We start from the raw sequence: 17,347 nt of genomic DNA on the forward strand, positions 1-17,347 counted from the left end.
GTGCGAGCTGTAAGCGTGGAGGAAGCAGTGTGATGAGGGAGGTGCTGCCCCTTGGGGAATGACTCACCTGGTTTAAGTTCTGCATGAACTATGCCATCCTGTGTTGAAGTTACTTTTAACTTTTCTTAGCCTCAACTCCCTCATCTGTGTATGGAGATAATAACAGAATCCCTTCCATGGGGCTGTTGTGAGAATAAATGTACGTGAATCACTCAGTGAAGCACCTGGCAGAGACGTAGCATCCAGTATGCACTAGCTGGGATTATTACCGTGGCGGGAACCAGCAAGTATTTTTCATTATAGAGTGATAGTATCCCAGGGGACAAAAATACGTCATAAACATTGAGTCTAGTCGTGTTTCTCAAACTTCACGGTGCATGTGCATCACTGGGGAAGCTTGTTTAAATACAGATCTTTCTTCCATAGCCCTAAGATCTGACAGAATACTTGCATTTCTAACAGGCTCACGGGTGGTGTCGGTGCTCCTGGTCTTTCACCCACCCTTTGAGTATATAGTCTTTCACTGATTTTAAAATTATCCTGGTAGTGATAGTATTTCCTACGAGGGTAAGTGTGATTGACAGGAATTATAAATTGCTTTCTCTTAATATTATATGCTAAAGAACTACGTTGTAGTTGTTTCCTTTCACCCTCCCTACCCCCCCTTTCTCCCTCTCCCCTCCCCCTCCTTTTTAAGAAAAGAGGGTTAGTGAGCCCGCTAACTAGAACACCAAGCTCTACTCTCAGCTCTGAAATCCACCATCAAAGTTTGCTGGTGAGAGGAGTCCCATGTTGGGCGGAAAAGGTTCGGCTTGACTGGCAGCAGCCGGGGGCCTGGGCTTGGGGTGAATGTGCAGATGACCCAGCTGGGCTCCTGCACTGGGTTCTGAAGGACGCCCTGGGCACAGCTGCGCGGTCGCCAGGCACTCTCCTCTCCCAGACGGCTTCCTGTGCACGCTGTTCTGAAACTCGCTCTTCCATTCAGTATGTTTTGGACATTCTTCCACGTCAGTTCATGTATTATTTCATCCTTTTTAACAGTTGTATAGTATTCCTTTGTAAAAATGAACACTTATATTTTATATTATATTTTCTAGTAACAATGCCTACTTCTTCAAACTCTTACCAATACTAGATCTTAAGACCTTTTTAAGTTTTCCAATAGGACGCCACACGGACACACACACCACTGCTGTTCTAATTTGCAGTTATTTAATTATTAGTGGTAGCGTCTAGCTTTTCTTTCTTCACTTTTGGTTACTGTTTCCTTCTTTTTTATGAATTGCATATTCATGCCATTTGCCAGGTTTTCTACAGGGTTGCTAGTCTTTTTCTCATTGATTCCTAAGGGCTCCTTATGTAGCAGGGATGGTAATCCTTTGCCCTAAACATCGAAACTGTTGCTCTGTTTGTTGTAGTGCTGTTTTTAAAGTATTTAATCAGTGTAGCAGTCTTTATTCGTGCCTCTCCTGGTTTCATGCCACCCTCCGACAGACGATGGGCCGCCACTGCGGTCTCTCTCACGAGGCGCACATCCCGCAGGTGTGCTGGTTGCACAGTGTCTTTCAAACAGCATTTGGGTATGACGCCATCGGGCACCCAGCCAGTTTGAGGAGTTTGGCAACACACCCACGTTCTTGGGAAGCAAATGGCTGATCATGCCACTTCTCGAGGGGATTTTTGCAGGGAGGAAACTTCCCAGGAGTAAACATTCAGTAATGACAGGACAAGAAGTGCTGGTGAGGGAGGGCCGACGTGCCCTTATCAACAGTCGTGTTCTACTGTGATGTCATGTTTGTACTGACGGGCAAAGGCATCTTGCTTGTGCAGAGAGACGCGGTTTGAATGAGAAGTTCTATAAGGTGAGTGGGTAGCTTTTCCTTTCTCTCCTCCCTATTTCCCCCCAGAGAAGGAATGTCGATGAGAGACTATAAATTAGACCATAGTCGGCCACAGATGAAATAGAAACCTATTGTAATTAAAACCGAAAGCAAAGAGAGACTGTGGGACAATTGGTACAGGTTATTATTCACTTACCAGATATTTACTGGAACTATGACAGACAGTGGGGAGTAAAATCCAGCTCTGACCCCAGGCAGCCCTTAGTCTGGCTGGGAGTGATGGGGATCTGAAAGTCAGAGAGAAACACAGGGTAGATCTGGGGAAGGGCCACGGAGCGCGGGTGAGGCAGGGAAGGATTTCTCCTTTCTGAATTCTGCCACTTGGTGTTTCCTGACTTTTCCTTCTGAAAGTCAGAAGTGGCAGCCTCCTCGCGGATGGCTGTGGGAAGGGGAGGCTGTCGAGGGAATGAGAGAGCTCGGTGGCCTGTCCCGGTCAGGAGCAGAGCTTCCAGGGAAAACCACCCCCGCTGGGTGGGAGCAGGAGCAGCTGATGCTGGAGGCGCTCCCCAGCCCATCCCCACACAGCCCTCGCCCTTGAGTCCATGCTAAAGCCGGGCCTAATCTGGGTTTTTGTTTAGATCTGCATGAGAGAGCGGAGAACAGGGTGTGCGGGGCCCCAGAGCTCCGTGCCGGGGCCTGTCTTTCTGTCTGCACTCCCTGTCTTGGCACCTGAATTCATGCCCCGGCCAGGACCCATCCCAGGAACTCCTTACTGTGTATCCAGCTAGCTCCTTGAAGTCTGTTCTCCATCTCACTTTTAACATGTCACGAATTGCGCCCCGATACAGCCCACTAAGTCTGTTCTGCTTCTCCCTGAATGCTAATTCCACTCCCCCAGGGGCTCAGCCCAGATTCCCCGAGCCATCCGACGCCATGCTCCGCTCTCCCTGCCCCGCTCTCACCCCTGCAGTCTCCTCTCTTCCCCGGCCTCCCTGTTCCCTGAGTTAGACCAGGTTGTTCCTCTTCTTGAAGTGCCCTGTGGCTGCATCTTCCCCAGAGCAGAAGCCACAGTTTCAGATGTTTCTCCCGTTTACTCTCCCCTCTCTGCCTGCCCCAGATTTCACCTCCTATCCCTCACCCCCCTGCTCACTCCAGCGCCTGGCTCCTTCCTCGACTCTGCCAAGTGCTCGCCTGCCCCAGGATCTTTGCACAGGCGGCTCCCTCGCCCCCAGGTTTTCACTGTGTCAGTCAGGGTCCCATCGGGAAGCAGCTGGCACTCGGAATTGATAACTCAAGGAAGGTTATGTAGAGGTGTGGAGGGGCCACGTGCGTTGTGCAGTCGCCTGGGACTTGCAAGCAGCTGCCTCTGAACCTGTCGTGTCTGTTTTTCCCACAGTGTGAGCCCCTGTGCTGTCGGGGTAACTGTTCACGTGGCATTTCCCAAAGGGGGCTCCACACGTGTCTGGGGTGTTCCAGCTGCTGAGGCTCATTCTGCAAGTTTTAGTGAATGTTAGCGATTTTACCAGAAGGTTTTCAGACAACAGCAGGGACTCGTGGCCCCTCTGCAAGTGATTCTGAGGTGGTGGCTGGATGTCCAGTCAGACCAGGGGGAGAACCACCACTCTGCTTGTGTGCAGTGACCACCTTGTCATGGTTGCCACCTGCCCAGCATGTGCAGAACTGCACGTCAGACCTATGAGAATAAAAACAGCAAATCTGAACAGCTGCTGGAGCTAAGTCCCAATGCGTGCGAGCTGGGGATGGGGCGGAACGTCCAGACAGCGCTGCCCCGGTGATCACCAGAGACTTTCCTGCCACACCCAGACCTCGGAAATGTGTCCTGTGTCAATAGTTACGTATTTCAATTGTGTCATATGACAGCTTTTCTTTCATTTCTGGTTACCCTGGACGGGTAGGTGGCTTCTAACTTTTAGTTTTATGTTTCTCTACCCCTACAACTTATTTTTTGCAACACGTAAAATATTTGATTTGCTAGAACTCCACATTTTTAGAAACATTTTAGACAGGCCTTTAGGAAAGACAACATAAGGCTACATGCCCACCGCCTCAATTCTCTGCTTTTAAATTTTCGGCTCGGGATTTCCTTAGGCGGCGGCGCCTGCAGCGCCCAGGTGGTGTCAGTGGGCTCAGGTGGGACTGGAAGGTATTTACGCGGCTCGGTGCCCGTCAGACACTCCGCCTCGGCACTTTCCCCTGGCCGGCCCTTTGATTCTCAGCATAAACTATTTCTCTGAAACGAGTCCCCCTACCCGGCCTTATATCCAGTTGTACTGAGAGCCAGTTTGAAGTTGTAAGTATAGATTTTAGAGCGGTATGAATGACCTGTGGGCCAGATACAAGCAGCAGAGAGCAGTGCTCAGAAGAACGTGAACAAAAGTTGCTGTTTGCAGACTTTTGCTTCCGTTGCAATTGGGCTCTGCTCACCTGCAGCAGGTGAGACCACCGCAGAGTCATTGGATGGTTTGGTTTGCCCCCTTCCTGTCCTCACTGTGTTCCCATTTACCTGTGAATACTATAAAGACTAGAGAGAGTGGGCGGTGGGAGTGGATGGTCTGGCTCACTGACTTTCTGGTTTGCTGAGAGCCTGGTGGCCAGACAGAAGCAAATTTTGACCTTGGACTATTCCTTTGCTTCTCTCTGTGATGAGTCAGATTTGAAGTAGAAAAGTGAAACTCAGTGCTTCCCCTGACTAACGCATTTATTGTTGAATTAAGAACGTACTGGCCTTCTCGAGGTCGTCCGGGCTCATTCTGGGGCCCTCAGTCTGTCCCATGGTCAGAGGACCTGATGAATGAGTGACGCTCTGTGGCCTGTGGTTTAAAACCGGAAATTATTTCGAACAATGAAACGCCCTCTGAGGGTCGAATGGGCCACTTTTCCGAGGTGTGATTTTAATGAGGGAGGAAAGGAGCGGGAAGGTGAGTCCCTAACAAGGAATTAGTTCAGACTAGCCCTTTTGAGACTAGACTTTGTACTCTTTCTCGTCAGTTGGGTTTTTTATTTAACTGTGGATTCCCTGCTCTGCCTTTCAAACCTCTGGTCAGTTTGAAGAAACTGGTGGGTGAGTTGTCTCTCAGCTCAGAGCGGGGGTGGCGGCAGTGAGGGGTCTGCGTCCCAGCTGGGGCGGGGGGGGGGGGGCCTCCTGCTGAGCTGCCTGGCCCTCGGGGTGCCTCGGCTCTGCCTTCCTCATAGCTCACTCTCCTGGGTCCAGTGGGGTAGCCCTGAAATGTTCTTTTCTTGTTTTAAAATATATCTTTATTGAGAGAGAGGAAGGGAGAGGGAGAGAGAGAGGGAGAGAGAGAAACATCAATGATGAGAGAGTCATCAATCGGCTGCCCCCCTGCACTCCCCCCACTGGGGATCGAGCCTGCAACCCGGGAATGTGCCCTGACCGGGAATCGAACCGCGACCTCCTGAATCCTAGGTCGATGCTCAACCACTGAGCCATGCTGGCTGGGCCTGATATGTTCTTTTCATGCCAAAGGTGGAAACAGAAAAGAGCAAGCAGAAATACACACGTCTCCTTAGGCCTAGGCTCCAACAGCACACCTTCACTCTGGCCTCATTATGGCCAAAGCAAGCCACAAGGACTGGGGACACGTGCTCTTCTTATTGGGTCAGGACTCTAGGCTCACCTGGGGGCGTGGATACATGGGGGAGAAAAGAATCGGCGTCTTTATCACCTTTATCTACCACGGTTGGCTCAAAGAAACCCACTCCAAGCTAAAATGAAATACAATCTCCCTTCTTTGTGGTTTATTTTTTTCAGGAAACCAGAACCTATGGCTCCCTTGGCAGTCTTTCAGGCAACATTCCTCTTGGTGTTGCTGCCCTTGAGAACTTACCAGCGCAGAGGTAAGAAGTGGAGAAAACAGTAATGAAAAAAATCACATAGAGAAAATGTGAGGTAATTGGTTGCTTTGGAGAAAAGTTGCACAATTCTTTTTTCTTTGGAAATTGTGTGGAATTGGTGAGTAGCAGCGGTTACCTTAGTCATGACCTTTCTGATGCTGATGGCGTGTCTTAATAAGCCGCCTCTGACCCTGACCGCCTGGTCATGGGGGCATTTGTGAGTGGACCTAACCCTGCAGAACCTCATGGTTGAGGCACTGATCATGGCCAGCACCAGAAGAGACCCTTCTGCGCCTTGTTGGGGAGAGACGGGGTGAACCAGCCCGGGGCTGGCCGCTGAGGTAGAACAGCAGTGCTGTCCCTCAGCGGTGTCCACGAGAGCTGTCAGCTGCAAGATAGTCCTGCTAAGCGCTGAAATGCTGATTGTGCATTTAAAAAAAGTATTTGTCATTTAGCTACTACCCCAGTGAGGGTATTTTGAAATAATTAACTTTAGAAATAAGGTCAATAAGAATTCAATACTTCTAAAATGTTTACGGGTACTTTGATTACCCTTCGAACCAGTCTGAAGGTAGATTCTTAGACCTGAGCGAGTTTCCGTTGGTTTATAAGGTCTGCATTGCTTTCTCCTGTGTTTTACAAAGCTTTACATTTGTCTGTGTTTGTGTTTACTTTTCTCTGTGCCCCTTTGTAAGGGAGAGGACAGGCGCAGCAGGCCTTCTGCAGTTCTACCAATTCCTGTCCGTGGAGACATGAAAATGACGTTGGCAGGAAATATCCATAGAATTTTTCAATTTTCCCTTCAAGCTCCATGAAAATATATTTTGAAATTTAAAAAAAAAGATTTTTGTTCTGAGAATAGCTCAGTTTTCTGTCTGATATTCTTTAGGTCTGGGTTTATTTTTGTCAGGTTCCGGGCACGTGGGAAAATGCTACTTTTGTGGCTTGTTAAAAATCATAGTTTGGCCGTTAGTGTCTCCGTAACCGGAGCTGAAGGGTGGGAGCGAGGATTTCTCTGCAGCGTGCGTACGAACGTCTCAGCCTGACACAGGGGCCCGTGGCCGCCAGGCGCTCAGAACATCCCAGGCTGTCAACCAGGCTTTCGGCACGGCTCACCCCCCGTGAAGTCTCACCATCCCACCCGCGGGCTGTTGGCCCTGTGCCTCCTCCCCAGCCACCAGACCTGTGCCCCGGGAGCAGGTCCCCCCACGCCTCCTCCAGACCAGACGCGTTCGCCTGGCTTCCCGCAGCCGGCCTGTGCCTGCGCCCGGCCTTCGCTGCGGGGAGGCCACTGTTCGCGCTCGCCTGCGCCGCTTGGATTTCTCCCCTCAGTGTCGGCTGCATCTGACCAAGTACCTACTAAACCTCCCCACTGAAACCAGCGATCCTCCCTCAGTGTCCCCGTGGGACACCTGAGGCTCAGGTGGGCGACACCATTTCCGATAAGCCAGCCTCTCCGACCAGGGAGGCAGGGCCTGGGCGCACGCGGTTAGCCGGGGCGCATGTCTCCATCAGCCGGAGACCGAGACCGTAGCCTCTGGATGTATTTTCTTCCAGTCTCTCGTGTGTATGTACATATAGACAGCAATAGAGATGTATTGTGTCGACTTTTTTGTAGAAGTGAAATTATACTAGATGTACTGGGAGTAGTTATATTTTAGTGTATATGTGTGTGTGTACATATATACTTATTAGAGAGTATATAGTTATGATAAATATATACTTATTGAAGCACATATAGTATAAAGTATATATTACACATAGCATAAGTATATATACTGAGAAAACATACTATATACAGGATAGGCAAAGGAAGGCTTACAGTTCGTATGGAAAAATATATAACAATGATAAATAATAATATAAGGGTAAGCTTTCACGTACTCACAACTGTAAACCTACTTTTGCCCACCCCTGTATACTTTAATTAAGTATACATACTTTAATATATACTTATTGAGACAATTAATACAACATACAATGAGAGTTTTTAACTTTGATGTTAAATATTCTTCTAGAAATAACATTAGATGGCTGGCTGCCTTTTGTCCTGTTCCTACGAATGAATGAACCGTGGTTTATTTCCTTAAGTGGCATTGGGGCCAGACAGAGAAACTGGGCAGGAAGGTGCAAGGAGGGGCTGTGATTGACCCCAGGTCAGTCTGATTCCCAGGCCTGCCCTTCTGGCAACACTCCAGTGCAGTGTTATGGAAAGAACTGGGCCAAGCGCCAAGACCCTGGGTTCTGATCGAGTTGTGTGGTTTTGGGAAAGTCACTTCCTTTTTTTGAAACTCATCTGAAAAATAATGGGATTGGATTTAATAATCTCTAAGTTCCCTTTAGCGCTCTGGCTTCACCTTGGCCTTTCCCACTATTTCCCAAGGAAGTCCTAGATTGCTTTTGAGCAAATTATTTTGGCTGGTCTGTCCAGTATCGGAGTCACTCCGCACTTGCTGATAGCATGTCAGTCGACGGACTTCCCCTTTCGTCCAAAGCATCATACAGTAGCTTTCTGGAGTTTCCAGAAATAAAGTTGGTACCGGTAGTTAACTCACTCATTCAGCAACCAGTCACTGCGTGTCTGCGCCGGGACAGGTGTGTTACTGGTCTTGGTTTCACCGAGCTGAGTAAGTCCGAGTCTCACCCTTGTTTAGCTCACAGGGTGTGGGGAGACAGCAGTCTGTGATGGGTGCCCAGTCGGGCTTAGCAAAGCCGCCACGGGGGAAGGGCACATCGAGGGGTCAGTGAGGAGACGCTTGTCAGGCACTTGAGACCTCGTGGAAATCCTGGATCTCTGTAAGTTGAGATCAGCATGTGCTATAGGTAAGACCTTGTGCCAAGCGCTGGGGACAAGAGTTCATTCAAAGATGCATAAACATCAACCTCTGTCCTTCAGGAAATTTGAATCTAAAGTGAGACCAACAACAACAAACAGGCAACATGAAATGAGGGCTCGGAAAGGTGGGGTGATTTTTGCTTGCACTCTGCTCTCTCTGGTGCCGTTGGCTCCACAGTGATTAAAAGCATTTCCCCCCCAGTCCACAAGGGACCTTCTCCTTCATCTTTCCAAGTCTGATTTTAGTTAGAAAAATGAATGCTTAGAAGATGATACCAGGTGGCTGTCATACGCTTAGTCTTTTCAGTACCTTTGCACCATTCCCAGCTCACTCAGACCCCCTCGCAGCCGCCGGGGGAACGCGCTGAGTCAGCAGTACAGTTCCTTCCCAGCCTGTGCGTCTCTCCCGCTCAGTGCAGACGGTGCTTTGTTTCTTCCCTAAGCGTTAGCAGGGACGGCACTCAGGCCACGGGGCCCATCCTCAGCCTGGTCTGTTTCCCACGCCCACTGACCCCTGCAGTCTGTTCCGTGGTCGAATCTCCGCTTCCACAGACTCTGTCACATCGCCAACCACTCTACACTTGCACTCTCTCATTTCATGAGTCAGTTGTGTATCCAATAGGTTCCTTCCTTGAGCTAGGAACCTTGTCATGATTATTTTATTTCACACCAAATATCTAGCATGTTGCTGGTGCTGATCTCATCCAAAAAGTTCAGTGAATTCTTGTTGGAGGTATTTAAGTTCTGTGCATTGAGATGGGATGTGCTCCCACTTTATGGCTAATAAACAATAAAATATTGTTTCAAAACAAACTTTCATTTTTGACTTCCAGAAATACGAGATTTATAGCAAAAAGTCCTGTTTCTTTATTCAGCCTTGCTGTGAATTTCTAAACCAGTTATATTATCCAGGAAAGTGTCCTTTACTGTTTAATTGTTAAATAAATTGGTGTATTTAATTTAAATTGTTTGCTCTTTGTATTGTTTGTTTCACTGTCAGTATGTGAACTTGCTGTGTATCGTTGAGCAAGTCATTTCATTCATCTGGGTCTTAATTTCGTGTCTGTCAAGCGATTTCTGAATTCAGGTGTCTGACTCTAGGATGCACTTGTGAGCTATATTTTTCCAAGCTGAACAGCAATGATATGGAACGGTAATTATCTGTGGCTGTATCATCCTATTAAGTGTTATTTCGTGTCTCGTTTTGGTATTTCAGTCTTGTCCGAACCTTCATCAGTGACCCCTGAACCTTTATCATTGACCCCTGAACCTTCGTCAGTGACCCCTGAACCTTCGTCACTGACCCCTGAATCACTGAAGGTTTCCATCAATTCCGCACAGCAGTGTCTGCATTTACAGTGGAGTGTCCGCAACCTTACCCAGCAGGAATTAAAGATGGTTTTTCAGATCGAAATCAGCAGAATTAAAACATCCAATGTCATCTGGGTGGTAAGTTGTTGTTGTTTACTTTATATTTTAAAAGTCCTTTTCTGGTGCCATGATTTGTCCCTTATAACATACAGAAAATCCCAGTGTGGAAACATTTTAGCAGCTCAAAACGGTTTCCCAAAACAGTTGCATTTTTGTGTTTTTAGTGACGAGGGTCTGGGCAGAGGAACAGGACAAGCCTGGTCTGGCAGGTTGGATGGGACGCGTTACTAGACCGTTTCTGCTGGGCCCCTGAGAAGGCCGTTTACGGCTCTGTCCTCGTGAGCACTGGTTCCCCAGATCCACGAAGATCCACCATCTTCCTCTGCGTCTTTCTTCCTCCTGGTCCGCCAGAGATTCTCTTAACAAGACGCAGTAGTTTGGCAATGTTTTTCTCGCCAGTGTGGCTTCTCGCCAGTGTCTTTGCCTGCTCTGGGCTGAGAGCAGGAAGAATGGGCTCTCGTGTGTCCATGGCCTGGCCGGCAAAGCTCCTTCATGGACCCTGCTGGAGAGTCACTTACGGTGGCCTTTGTTGCATCACAGGTGGCTTTTTCTATAACGAATGGGTTTTCCGTTGTCTTGGCTCCAGTCATGGTTGTATCTGTTTTGCCTGGTGCTTTTTCACCCAGTGCACTGGACACTCTGGTGGCTTCTTTCAATGATCATTTATGGTCTGGGAGCCTTAATAACCTATACACGGGTCCTGTTCATTCATTGTCACGGGATGTTGAGGGACAGTGGGATGTTTTCTCATTGAAGGGGAAGGGAGGAGCTGCCTGGAGGGAAGAGAGACAGAGGATGTGTCATCGTGGGGACTTCTGTGTGCTCAGGGGAGGGCCACTCTTCTCTTGGCCCTGGAGGCTGCATCCCGGGGGCCAGCGGTCCAGATGGTTAGCTCCTTCAGTAAAGCATGAAAGCCACTCATTTCAGAGCCTCCAGTTACCTGCCGCCTTCCCTCTTGCATTGGAGGTTAAGTGAGTGGCCTACGTCAAATGTGATTCTGACCCTGTGGATTTAGGGTTGATGGCAGGTGTGTAACCCCACCCCTCCAAGGGCGGCCCCCACAGTGAGCGTAGTGTAGCATCCTGATCTTAAACACGAGCAGCGTCTGTGGACGACTGTTCACCTCCCGACACCCACACATTTTCCCTCACGTTAACAGTTTTTGTATCTTCATAATTTTTCGTATTTTTGATGAATACACTGTTTGTTGACTTGGACCTGGTAAAACATTGAGCACAGGTCATACTGAGGCAAAGAATTGTTTAAGAAAAAGAAATTTGAGAGAAGTGCAGAAGGAATTCGTAGAAAAGTAGCATTTAACGCTATTAGCGAAGGTGAGATTAACCACAGACCAAGGGAGCCCATTCTTCTTCTAAAAGGCAGTTCTTTCCATTACTATGTTGGAGAAAATAGTGACAGCTGTGGACCAAGTTGATTCCATTCTTTATTTTTCTATCCGGTGGCCGTTCACATCTGTTTTCACCTTTGATTCTTGTACCAGCTCCATTTTCACAGTAAAAAACCTACTTCTACAACCTACTAGGGCTCGAGATCTTGGAGAGTCGAATTTTGCATTGTCTGTGGTATTGTCCACATAATGCCCCTCCCTCCCTACCCCCCAGAGAGGAGAAAACCAAGGCACAGAGAGGTTCGCTGGGCTGCCCCAGGGGGCAGAGTCAGGGCGCCCTCTGTCCTGTGCCCAGACAGGGATGGTGGCCACATGCAGCCTCCCTGGGCCATCAGTGGCCACAGGTCCCAGGACAGAAGATGCACAAGAAGCCCTCATCTGAACCTGTCAGGCCCGAAGCCGGGAGAGACATAAGTTCCCTCGGGGTAAGGGGGAGAGAGCCAGCTGAGAGAGGCCACTTTTGCCTGGACCCTAACCTCCCTCCCTTTCATGGGGCAGCTCCCTGTAATGTGACCTGACGGGGCCTCACTCATGCCAAGAAGGGCCAGCTTCTTTATCCAGATGCTTGCAGCTGGACCAGGGACCCAGACCCCATCCTGCACGCGGCCGGCCACTCAGATCCCTGCTGGCAGCTGCACTGCACAGTCTCCCCTGGCTGGGTTCTGCCCTTGGCCTGTCCAGCCACTTGCTCCCTGGTTCTGTCAATGGCAGGAGGAGGCAGAGCCAAGCAGCAGCAGCATGGAGGGGGCCTGCGGGGGAGCCAGTTGGGGTGCGCTCCCACCCCACGGCCGCATCAGGGGCCTCCGCTAGACCCGTGTGACTGCGTGTGCCACTGTCCTGTGACTCACTGCGTCTGCCAGCGCAAATTAAACCTGCCACTTCAGTTCAGGAAAGCAGCCCAAACACAGTTCACCACATTAAAAGAAAAAAATCATCGAATTCAAGGAAAGTTTTATCTCCTCTTTCCAAGGCCGCAAACACCACAAAGCACAAGTCGCGGTCAGACGAAATCCACACGAGTGGCATCTGGGAGGACACAGCAGCTGCATGTTAATGAGACGAATGGGGAAGTCACTCCGCACAGGGTCCTGGCCCTGCTCAGTGCCCCCCAGTACCATGAGGATCTGCCTTCTCTACGGAGATCTGGCCAACCTGGTCTGACCCTGGCTAAAAATGAATATAAAACCAACCTATCGATCTCACTTGCTTTTAAAAGGATAACTCAGTTAATTCTCTAGTTGGCAAGAATTTTCTAGCAGGTCCTGTGTGACCAGCACTATGAGCACCTTCTAGCTCTGATCTCTTCCCCAAGACCTGAGTTGCTTCCATCTTCTCCCACTTGCTCCCCTTGAAGCCCCTGGAAGTGGAGGCCCAGAGCGGGGGAGCCGAGTTTCCGAGACCGGCGAGGCTCTGGCCGGGTCCTTGCTGGGACGTGGGAGCACAGGGACTGGCTGGGCAGGGCCGGCCGGCACTTGCTGCCTTGTGGCGCTGCGGCGGGCGAGTGCTCTGGGGTAGGTGGGGTCAGGCCATTCTCCAGGACAGCATGGCCGTGTTCTCAGGTCCTTCTCTCCGCTTCCAGGGGAGGTACAGCGCCACGGTGGAGCGGGGCCGGGCTCTGCACTGGAGCTGGGGGTCCGAGCTCCCCCTGGAATGCGCGGCGCACTTCGTAAGAATACGGGGTATGCTGGACGACACCACCCCCGGGCCGCCGTCCTGGAGCCGCTGGAGCTCGTGGGAGGAAGCAGATGGTAAGAAGTGAGGTGATGAGAGAGTCAATGGGGTTAATACATAATACTGTTTGGGGATCAGTAGTCAGATCGCGGGGGTCCCCTTTGAGGAACTCAGTAGACACCAACAGTCCTTTCCTTTGGCTCCCATTGGAAAGAAAAAGCTTGTGTGTGAGGCTTGAGGCTTGGCACCAGGAGATAGGCATCTGAGGTTTGACCTCTGAAACTATTCATTGAAATGATTCTGCAAATCCAGACAATTTTTATTTATTTTCCAAACGTGAAGCATATTTATTATGGAATGCTAAGTGAGCCAAGCAGGACACGAGCTATAATGTACGTTTTTACTAGAACAACACACACAATGTGTGTGCAGCTCTGCCCCTGTATTGTTGGATCAGTCAGAGGCAACATGTAAATGAATGGTAGTGGTTGTGTTCCAATAAAACTTTATTTACAAAAACAGATGGTGGGCTGGCCTTGGCACCTTGGTTAGTTTGCCAGTGTCCCTAATGCAGAGAGAAGGGAGGGACATATGCAAAAATAAAAGCAGTTCTTTGAGTAATGAGATTACGGATAGATATATTTTAAATATCTTAATTTTGATAATTTAATTTTGCTGTAATTAAAATGGAGAGTGGGTGTGCCACCCTTTCTTATGCCTCAGCCAAGCTATAGGCCTGTTCTAAAACAACAGCATTTGGTTCTCTCAGCTGTACACCCTGCCAGGTTATCAGAAATTCCTGCCAATAGAACCGTTCCTTTGTTGAGTGTTTATGCCAGTTTATGAGCTCAGACTGATAACACAGTAACCCATGAGTGGCCCAGAGGTTAGTTTAATACTAAATAATAAAATCTACATTTAGTCACTGTTTTAAGTACTATACATATTAACTTAGCCTTCACATCTGCCCAATGAGATACGTAGTATTCACAGGTGAGGAAACCGAGTCACAAATAGGTTCAACAACCCAGGCAAGGTCATCAGGCCACGAAGGATGTGGCCAGAATTGCAGCCCAGACAACCTAGCCCTGGAGGCCACTGCATCCTAGTGCCGAAGGAGGGACAGGCTCACAGATAAAACAGATTAAAAAGAGAGTACCGAGGAAGAAAGAACAACTTTATAAACAACCTGTCTATTTTATAAAATCAACTACATTTCTCAAAACTGTCATCTCCAAACTAAAGAGTAGATGGAAAACCGGGTTATTCCTAACCCCCAAACACTGGACCCCAACCACGGTCACCCATCAGAATCGCCTGGGGACCTTAAAGGAAGCCCCAGGCCGGTCGTTCTGTGTGGCGATGGCAGTTTAGTGACTCGCTGGGTCAGCAGCGGGACTGCGGCAGGCGCGGGAGGGGTGATGAAGCCTGAGCAGCGGGGGGATCTTCAGGGAGGCGGGCAGAGAGGCGGCACGGCTGGGAGGACAGGCTGGGTTGCTTAACAAGGGGGAGACGTGAGGGTTTTATACGCGGGTGGCCAGGGGGGACGCCTGAGCGGCTGGCATGTCTGAGGCGGCGGGCGGGGCTGTGGTCAAGGGCTTGGTCTACAGTACAGTTCAGAGCTTTCGCAGGACACGCGGCCTGGAGCTGCCGCACCTAGCGAGTGTGACTGGCTTTGCCACCCGAGTGAGCTCGGCCTCAGTCCTACCTGTCCCGTTGCCGTGAGGGGCTAGGACGACCTGAGATGATGGACATCCACCTCAGACAGGGCCGCGCACACGGCTGACGGCCACGGTCACCTGCCACCAGCGGTGATGCAACAGCAGTCGGAGCGGCAGTGCTAGGCCCGGCAGGAGCGGCGGGGCGGACTGTTCTGCGCACCCAAGTTCACGGGGTTGCCGCAGGCGCCCAGGCTCCTTTCTCCAGGAGGCGGGAGGAGCCAGGTCCCCGCTGAGAGCGGCCGGGAGGGGCCGGGCTGAACCGAGCGGCTTCTAACTGCCCTGTCTCTCCTTGTCCCGTAGGGCGGGATTCGCTTGGACAAGGCTCACTGTTCCTTTTCCCTAAAGATAAGCTGGTGGAGGAAGGCTCCAATGTCACCGTCTGCTACGTTGCCAGGACCCAGCAGAATAACATATCCTGTATCTTGGAAGGGGTGCTGATCCAAGGGAAACGACTTGCTCCGGACGTGTCCGTATTTACCCTGAACAGCGTCCCCTTCATTAGGGACACGGGGACCAACATGTACTGTTGGGCGAACACCACGAACACCACGAACACCACGAACACCACGAACACCACGATCATAGGGGGCATCGTCCTCTTTGTCGCAAGTAAGCGTGTGGCCCTCGGCGCCCTCCCGCCGTCTCCTGAGGACCAGATGGTGTCCTTCGCCAGGCACCAGGCGGCATTTCCACTCACGGTGGCAGTTTTCTCGGCCTCCCGAGTCTCCTAGGAGAGGCTGCGGAAAACATCCCCGGGGCAGTCCTGGCAGGATGTCCTGTGTTTCCCTGTCCTCGCTGAGAATTTTATGCTTAGAGACCAAGAGTATAAAGGGGAGAAAGTTCAGGTCATGCCCTGGAAACACCCCGTGCTGGGGTGGGCACAGGGTTGCAGGGAGGGTGGCGCTGCAGGTCGGGGCCCCGAGAGGCAGCCGGGGGTGGGGGTGGGGGGCCGGGCGCCTGGTTGACGTTTCCGTGCTGGGCGCCTCTTGGCCCACTTCCCCGGCCTCTCTGAGCTGGGTTCTGCCTCTGGGGAAGGGGGACAGTGACGGCTGTTCTGAGGGTCAGTGAATGGGGACAGAGCCTGGCCCTGCACAGGAAGCTGTGTGACGCAGGAGCTTCGCAAATGACACCATAACCTCCATTGGTGGCGGCAGTGGAGAGACATGGAACAGTTCATGTTTATTTTTTTTTAATTCTTGCCGGAGGACATGTTTTTATTGATTTTTGAGAGAGAGAGACATCAATCGCCTGCCTTCCGCGTGCACCCCAACCAGGCAGGGCTCGAACCCGCAACCTGAGCATGTGCCCTGACCTGGAATTGAACCCGCGACCTTCTGGTTTAAGGGACGATGCCCCAACCACTGAGCCACACTGGCCAAGGCCACTATGTTCTGTCTTGAGAGGGCCCTTCCCTGCACATTGGGGCAAAATCTGCAACTCTGCCCTCACTGCCTCCCTGACAGAGGGCATCTCCAAGCTCCCGGACCCTTGGTTTGTGCTTGGCATGGCCTAAGGACAGCAGTGACTCGGGGACTTGGAGGGCTGCACCGTTCCTCGGAACTCTCAGCTCTCGGCTGCTGAATGTAGCAGGCTCCCGATCTAGCCGACTTCCCGGCCTCCCACACGAAACCCCCAGGCTCGCCGGCAGCCACGGCGTCGGGAGTGAGACGCCAGGAAATGCTGACCTCACTCTCCCTTCACGCCCCTGGCCTGTTACCGAGCGACGCCGTGGAGCGCCCACCAGCAGGCGCTGGGCGCACACTTCCCTCAGACACACGCAGCGCCGACCACGTGCAGAACTCCCGCCCCCGTCCCCACGATCCCCCGCAAAGCACAAGGGAAGGGAGGACGGGCCAGAACAGTGACTTCCTGGAGCTGCCAGCGTGTGAATGGAAAGCGTCCGTTTAAGGGATCCTCTGATTGTTCACAGTCACTCTGTGGCCTCAGACCCCTGGCAGAGCTTTCCATTCTGTTTGTCTTCGATTTAACTGGATCTTTCATTTGTATTTTCTTTGTACAAACAGAAGTGCTTGAGGAGCCCAAGGACTTTTCTTGTGAGACTCGAGACTTCAAGACTTTGGACTGTACCTGGGAGCCTGGGAATAACACTGACCTACCTAAATATTCTTCCCAACGTTACACTTTATTTGAATCGTAAGTGAGCTCTGGTTACATTACTGACAGATTCTTCCTCGTTTGAGGAGCTTGGTATCAGGAGGAGATCTTAGCGGGTCACTGTGCACAGCACTTCCTACCTGGTTTCATTAAAGGCAAATATAGCCTAAAAATTACAAGACAGACCATGAATGGTTAATCTCAGTGTGAAAATACTTCCATCCTTTTAAATAAATAGTTCCATCTGAGTGTACCTAATTGCTAACTTTTTAAGAATATCCAAAGTAAATGAAGGAGAGTTCTCACCACCTACAAGGGGGAGCCGCTGACTCATGGTTCCATATTTAACCACATAAATCAAACTTGTTGAAACGATATTTTCGTCATTGGTGTTTGTTGGTGATGGATGGATGCTCTTGTGTGGAATGCAGTTTTCAAGCCACTGAGTGTC

General features: G+C 50.6%; 1 protein-coding gene across 3 annotated transcripts in view; it reads left to right on the plus strand.

Annotated features, from left to right (window-relative positions):
* Window positions 1-17,347, plus strand: part of OSMR (oncostatin M receptor) — a 39,997-nt gene that overhangs the window by 4,090 nt on the left and 18,560 nt on the right. For 2 of the 3 annotated variants that reach the window (XM_081132535.1, XM_081132536.1), the window contains exons 1-6: window positions 1,782-1,862; window positions 5,632-5,717; window positions 9,767-9,999; window positions 12,969-13,137; window positions 15,082-15,390; window positions 16,806-16,935. In XM_081132535.1, the coding sequence (XP_080988661.1) occupies window positions 1,846-1,862; window positions 5,632-5,717; window positions 9,767-9,999; window positions 12,969-13,137; window positions 15,082-15,390; window positions 16,806-16,935 (944 nt within the window). In that variant the 5' untranslated portion in view covers window positions 1,782-1,845. Of the gene's footprint in view, window positions 1-1,781; window positions 1,863-5,631; window positions 5,718-9,766; window positions 10,000-12,968; window positions 13,138-15,081; window positions 15,391-16,805; window positions 16,936-17,347 lie in introns of those variants that run through there. The other variant, XM_081132537.1, reaches the window with a different exon arrangement.

Source organism: Miniopterus schreibersii, assembly GCF_964146895.1.
Source record: "Miniopterus schreibersii genome assembly, chromosome: 3".
In the NCBI taxonomy this organism is placed as follows: Eukaryota; Metazoa; Chordata; class Mammalia; order Chiroptera; family Miniopteridae; genus Miniopterus; species Miniopterus schreibersii.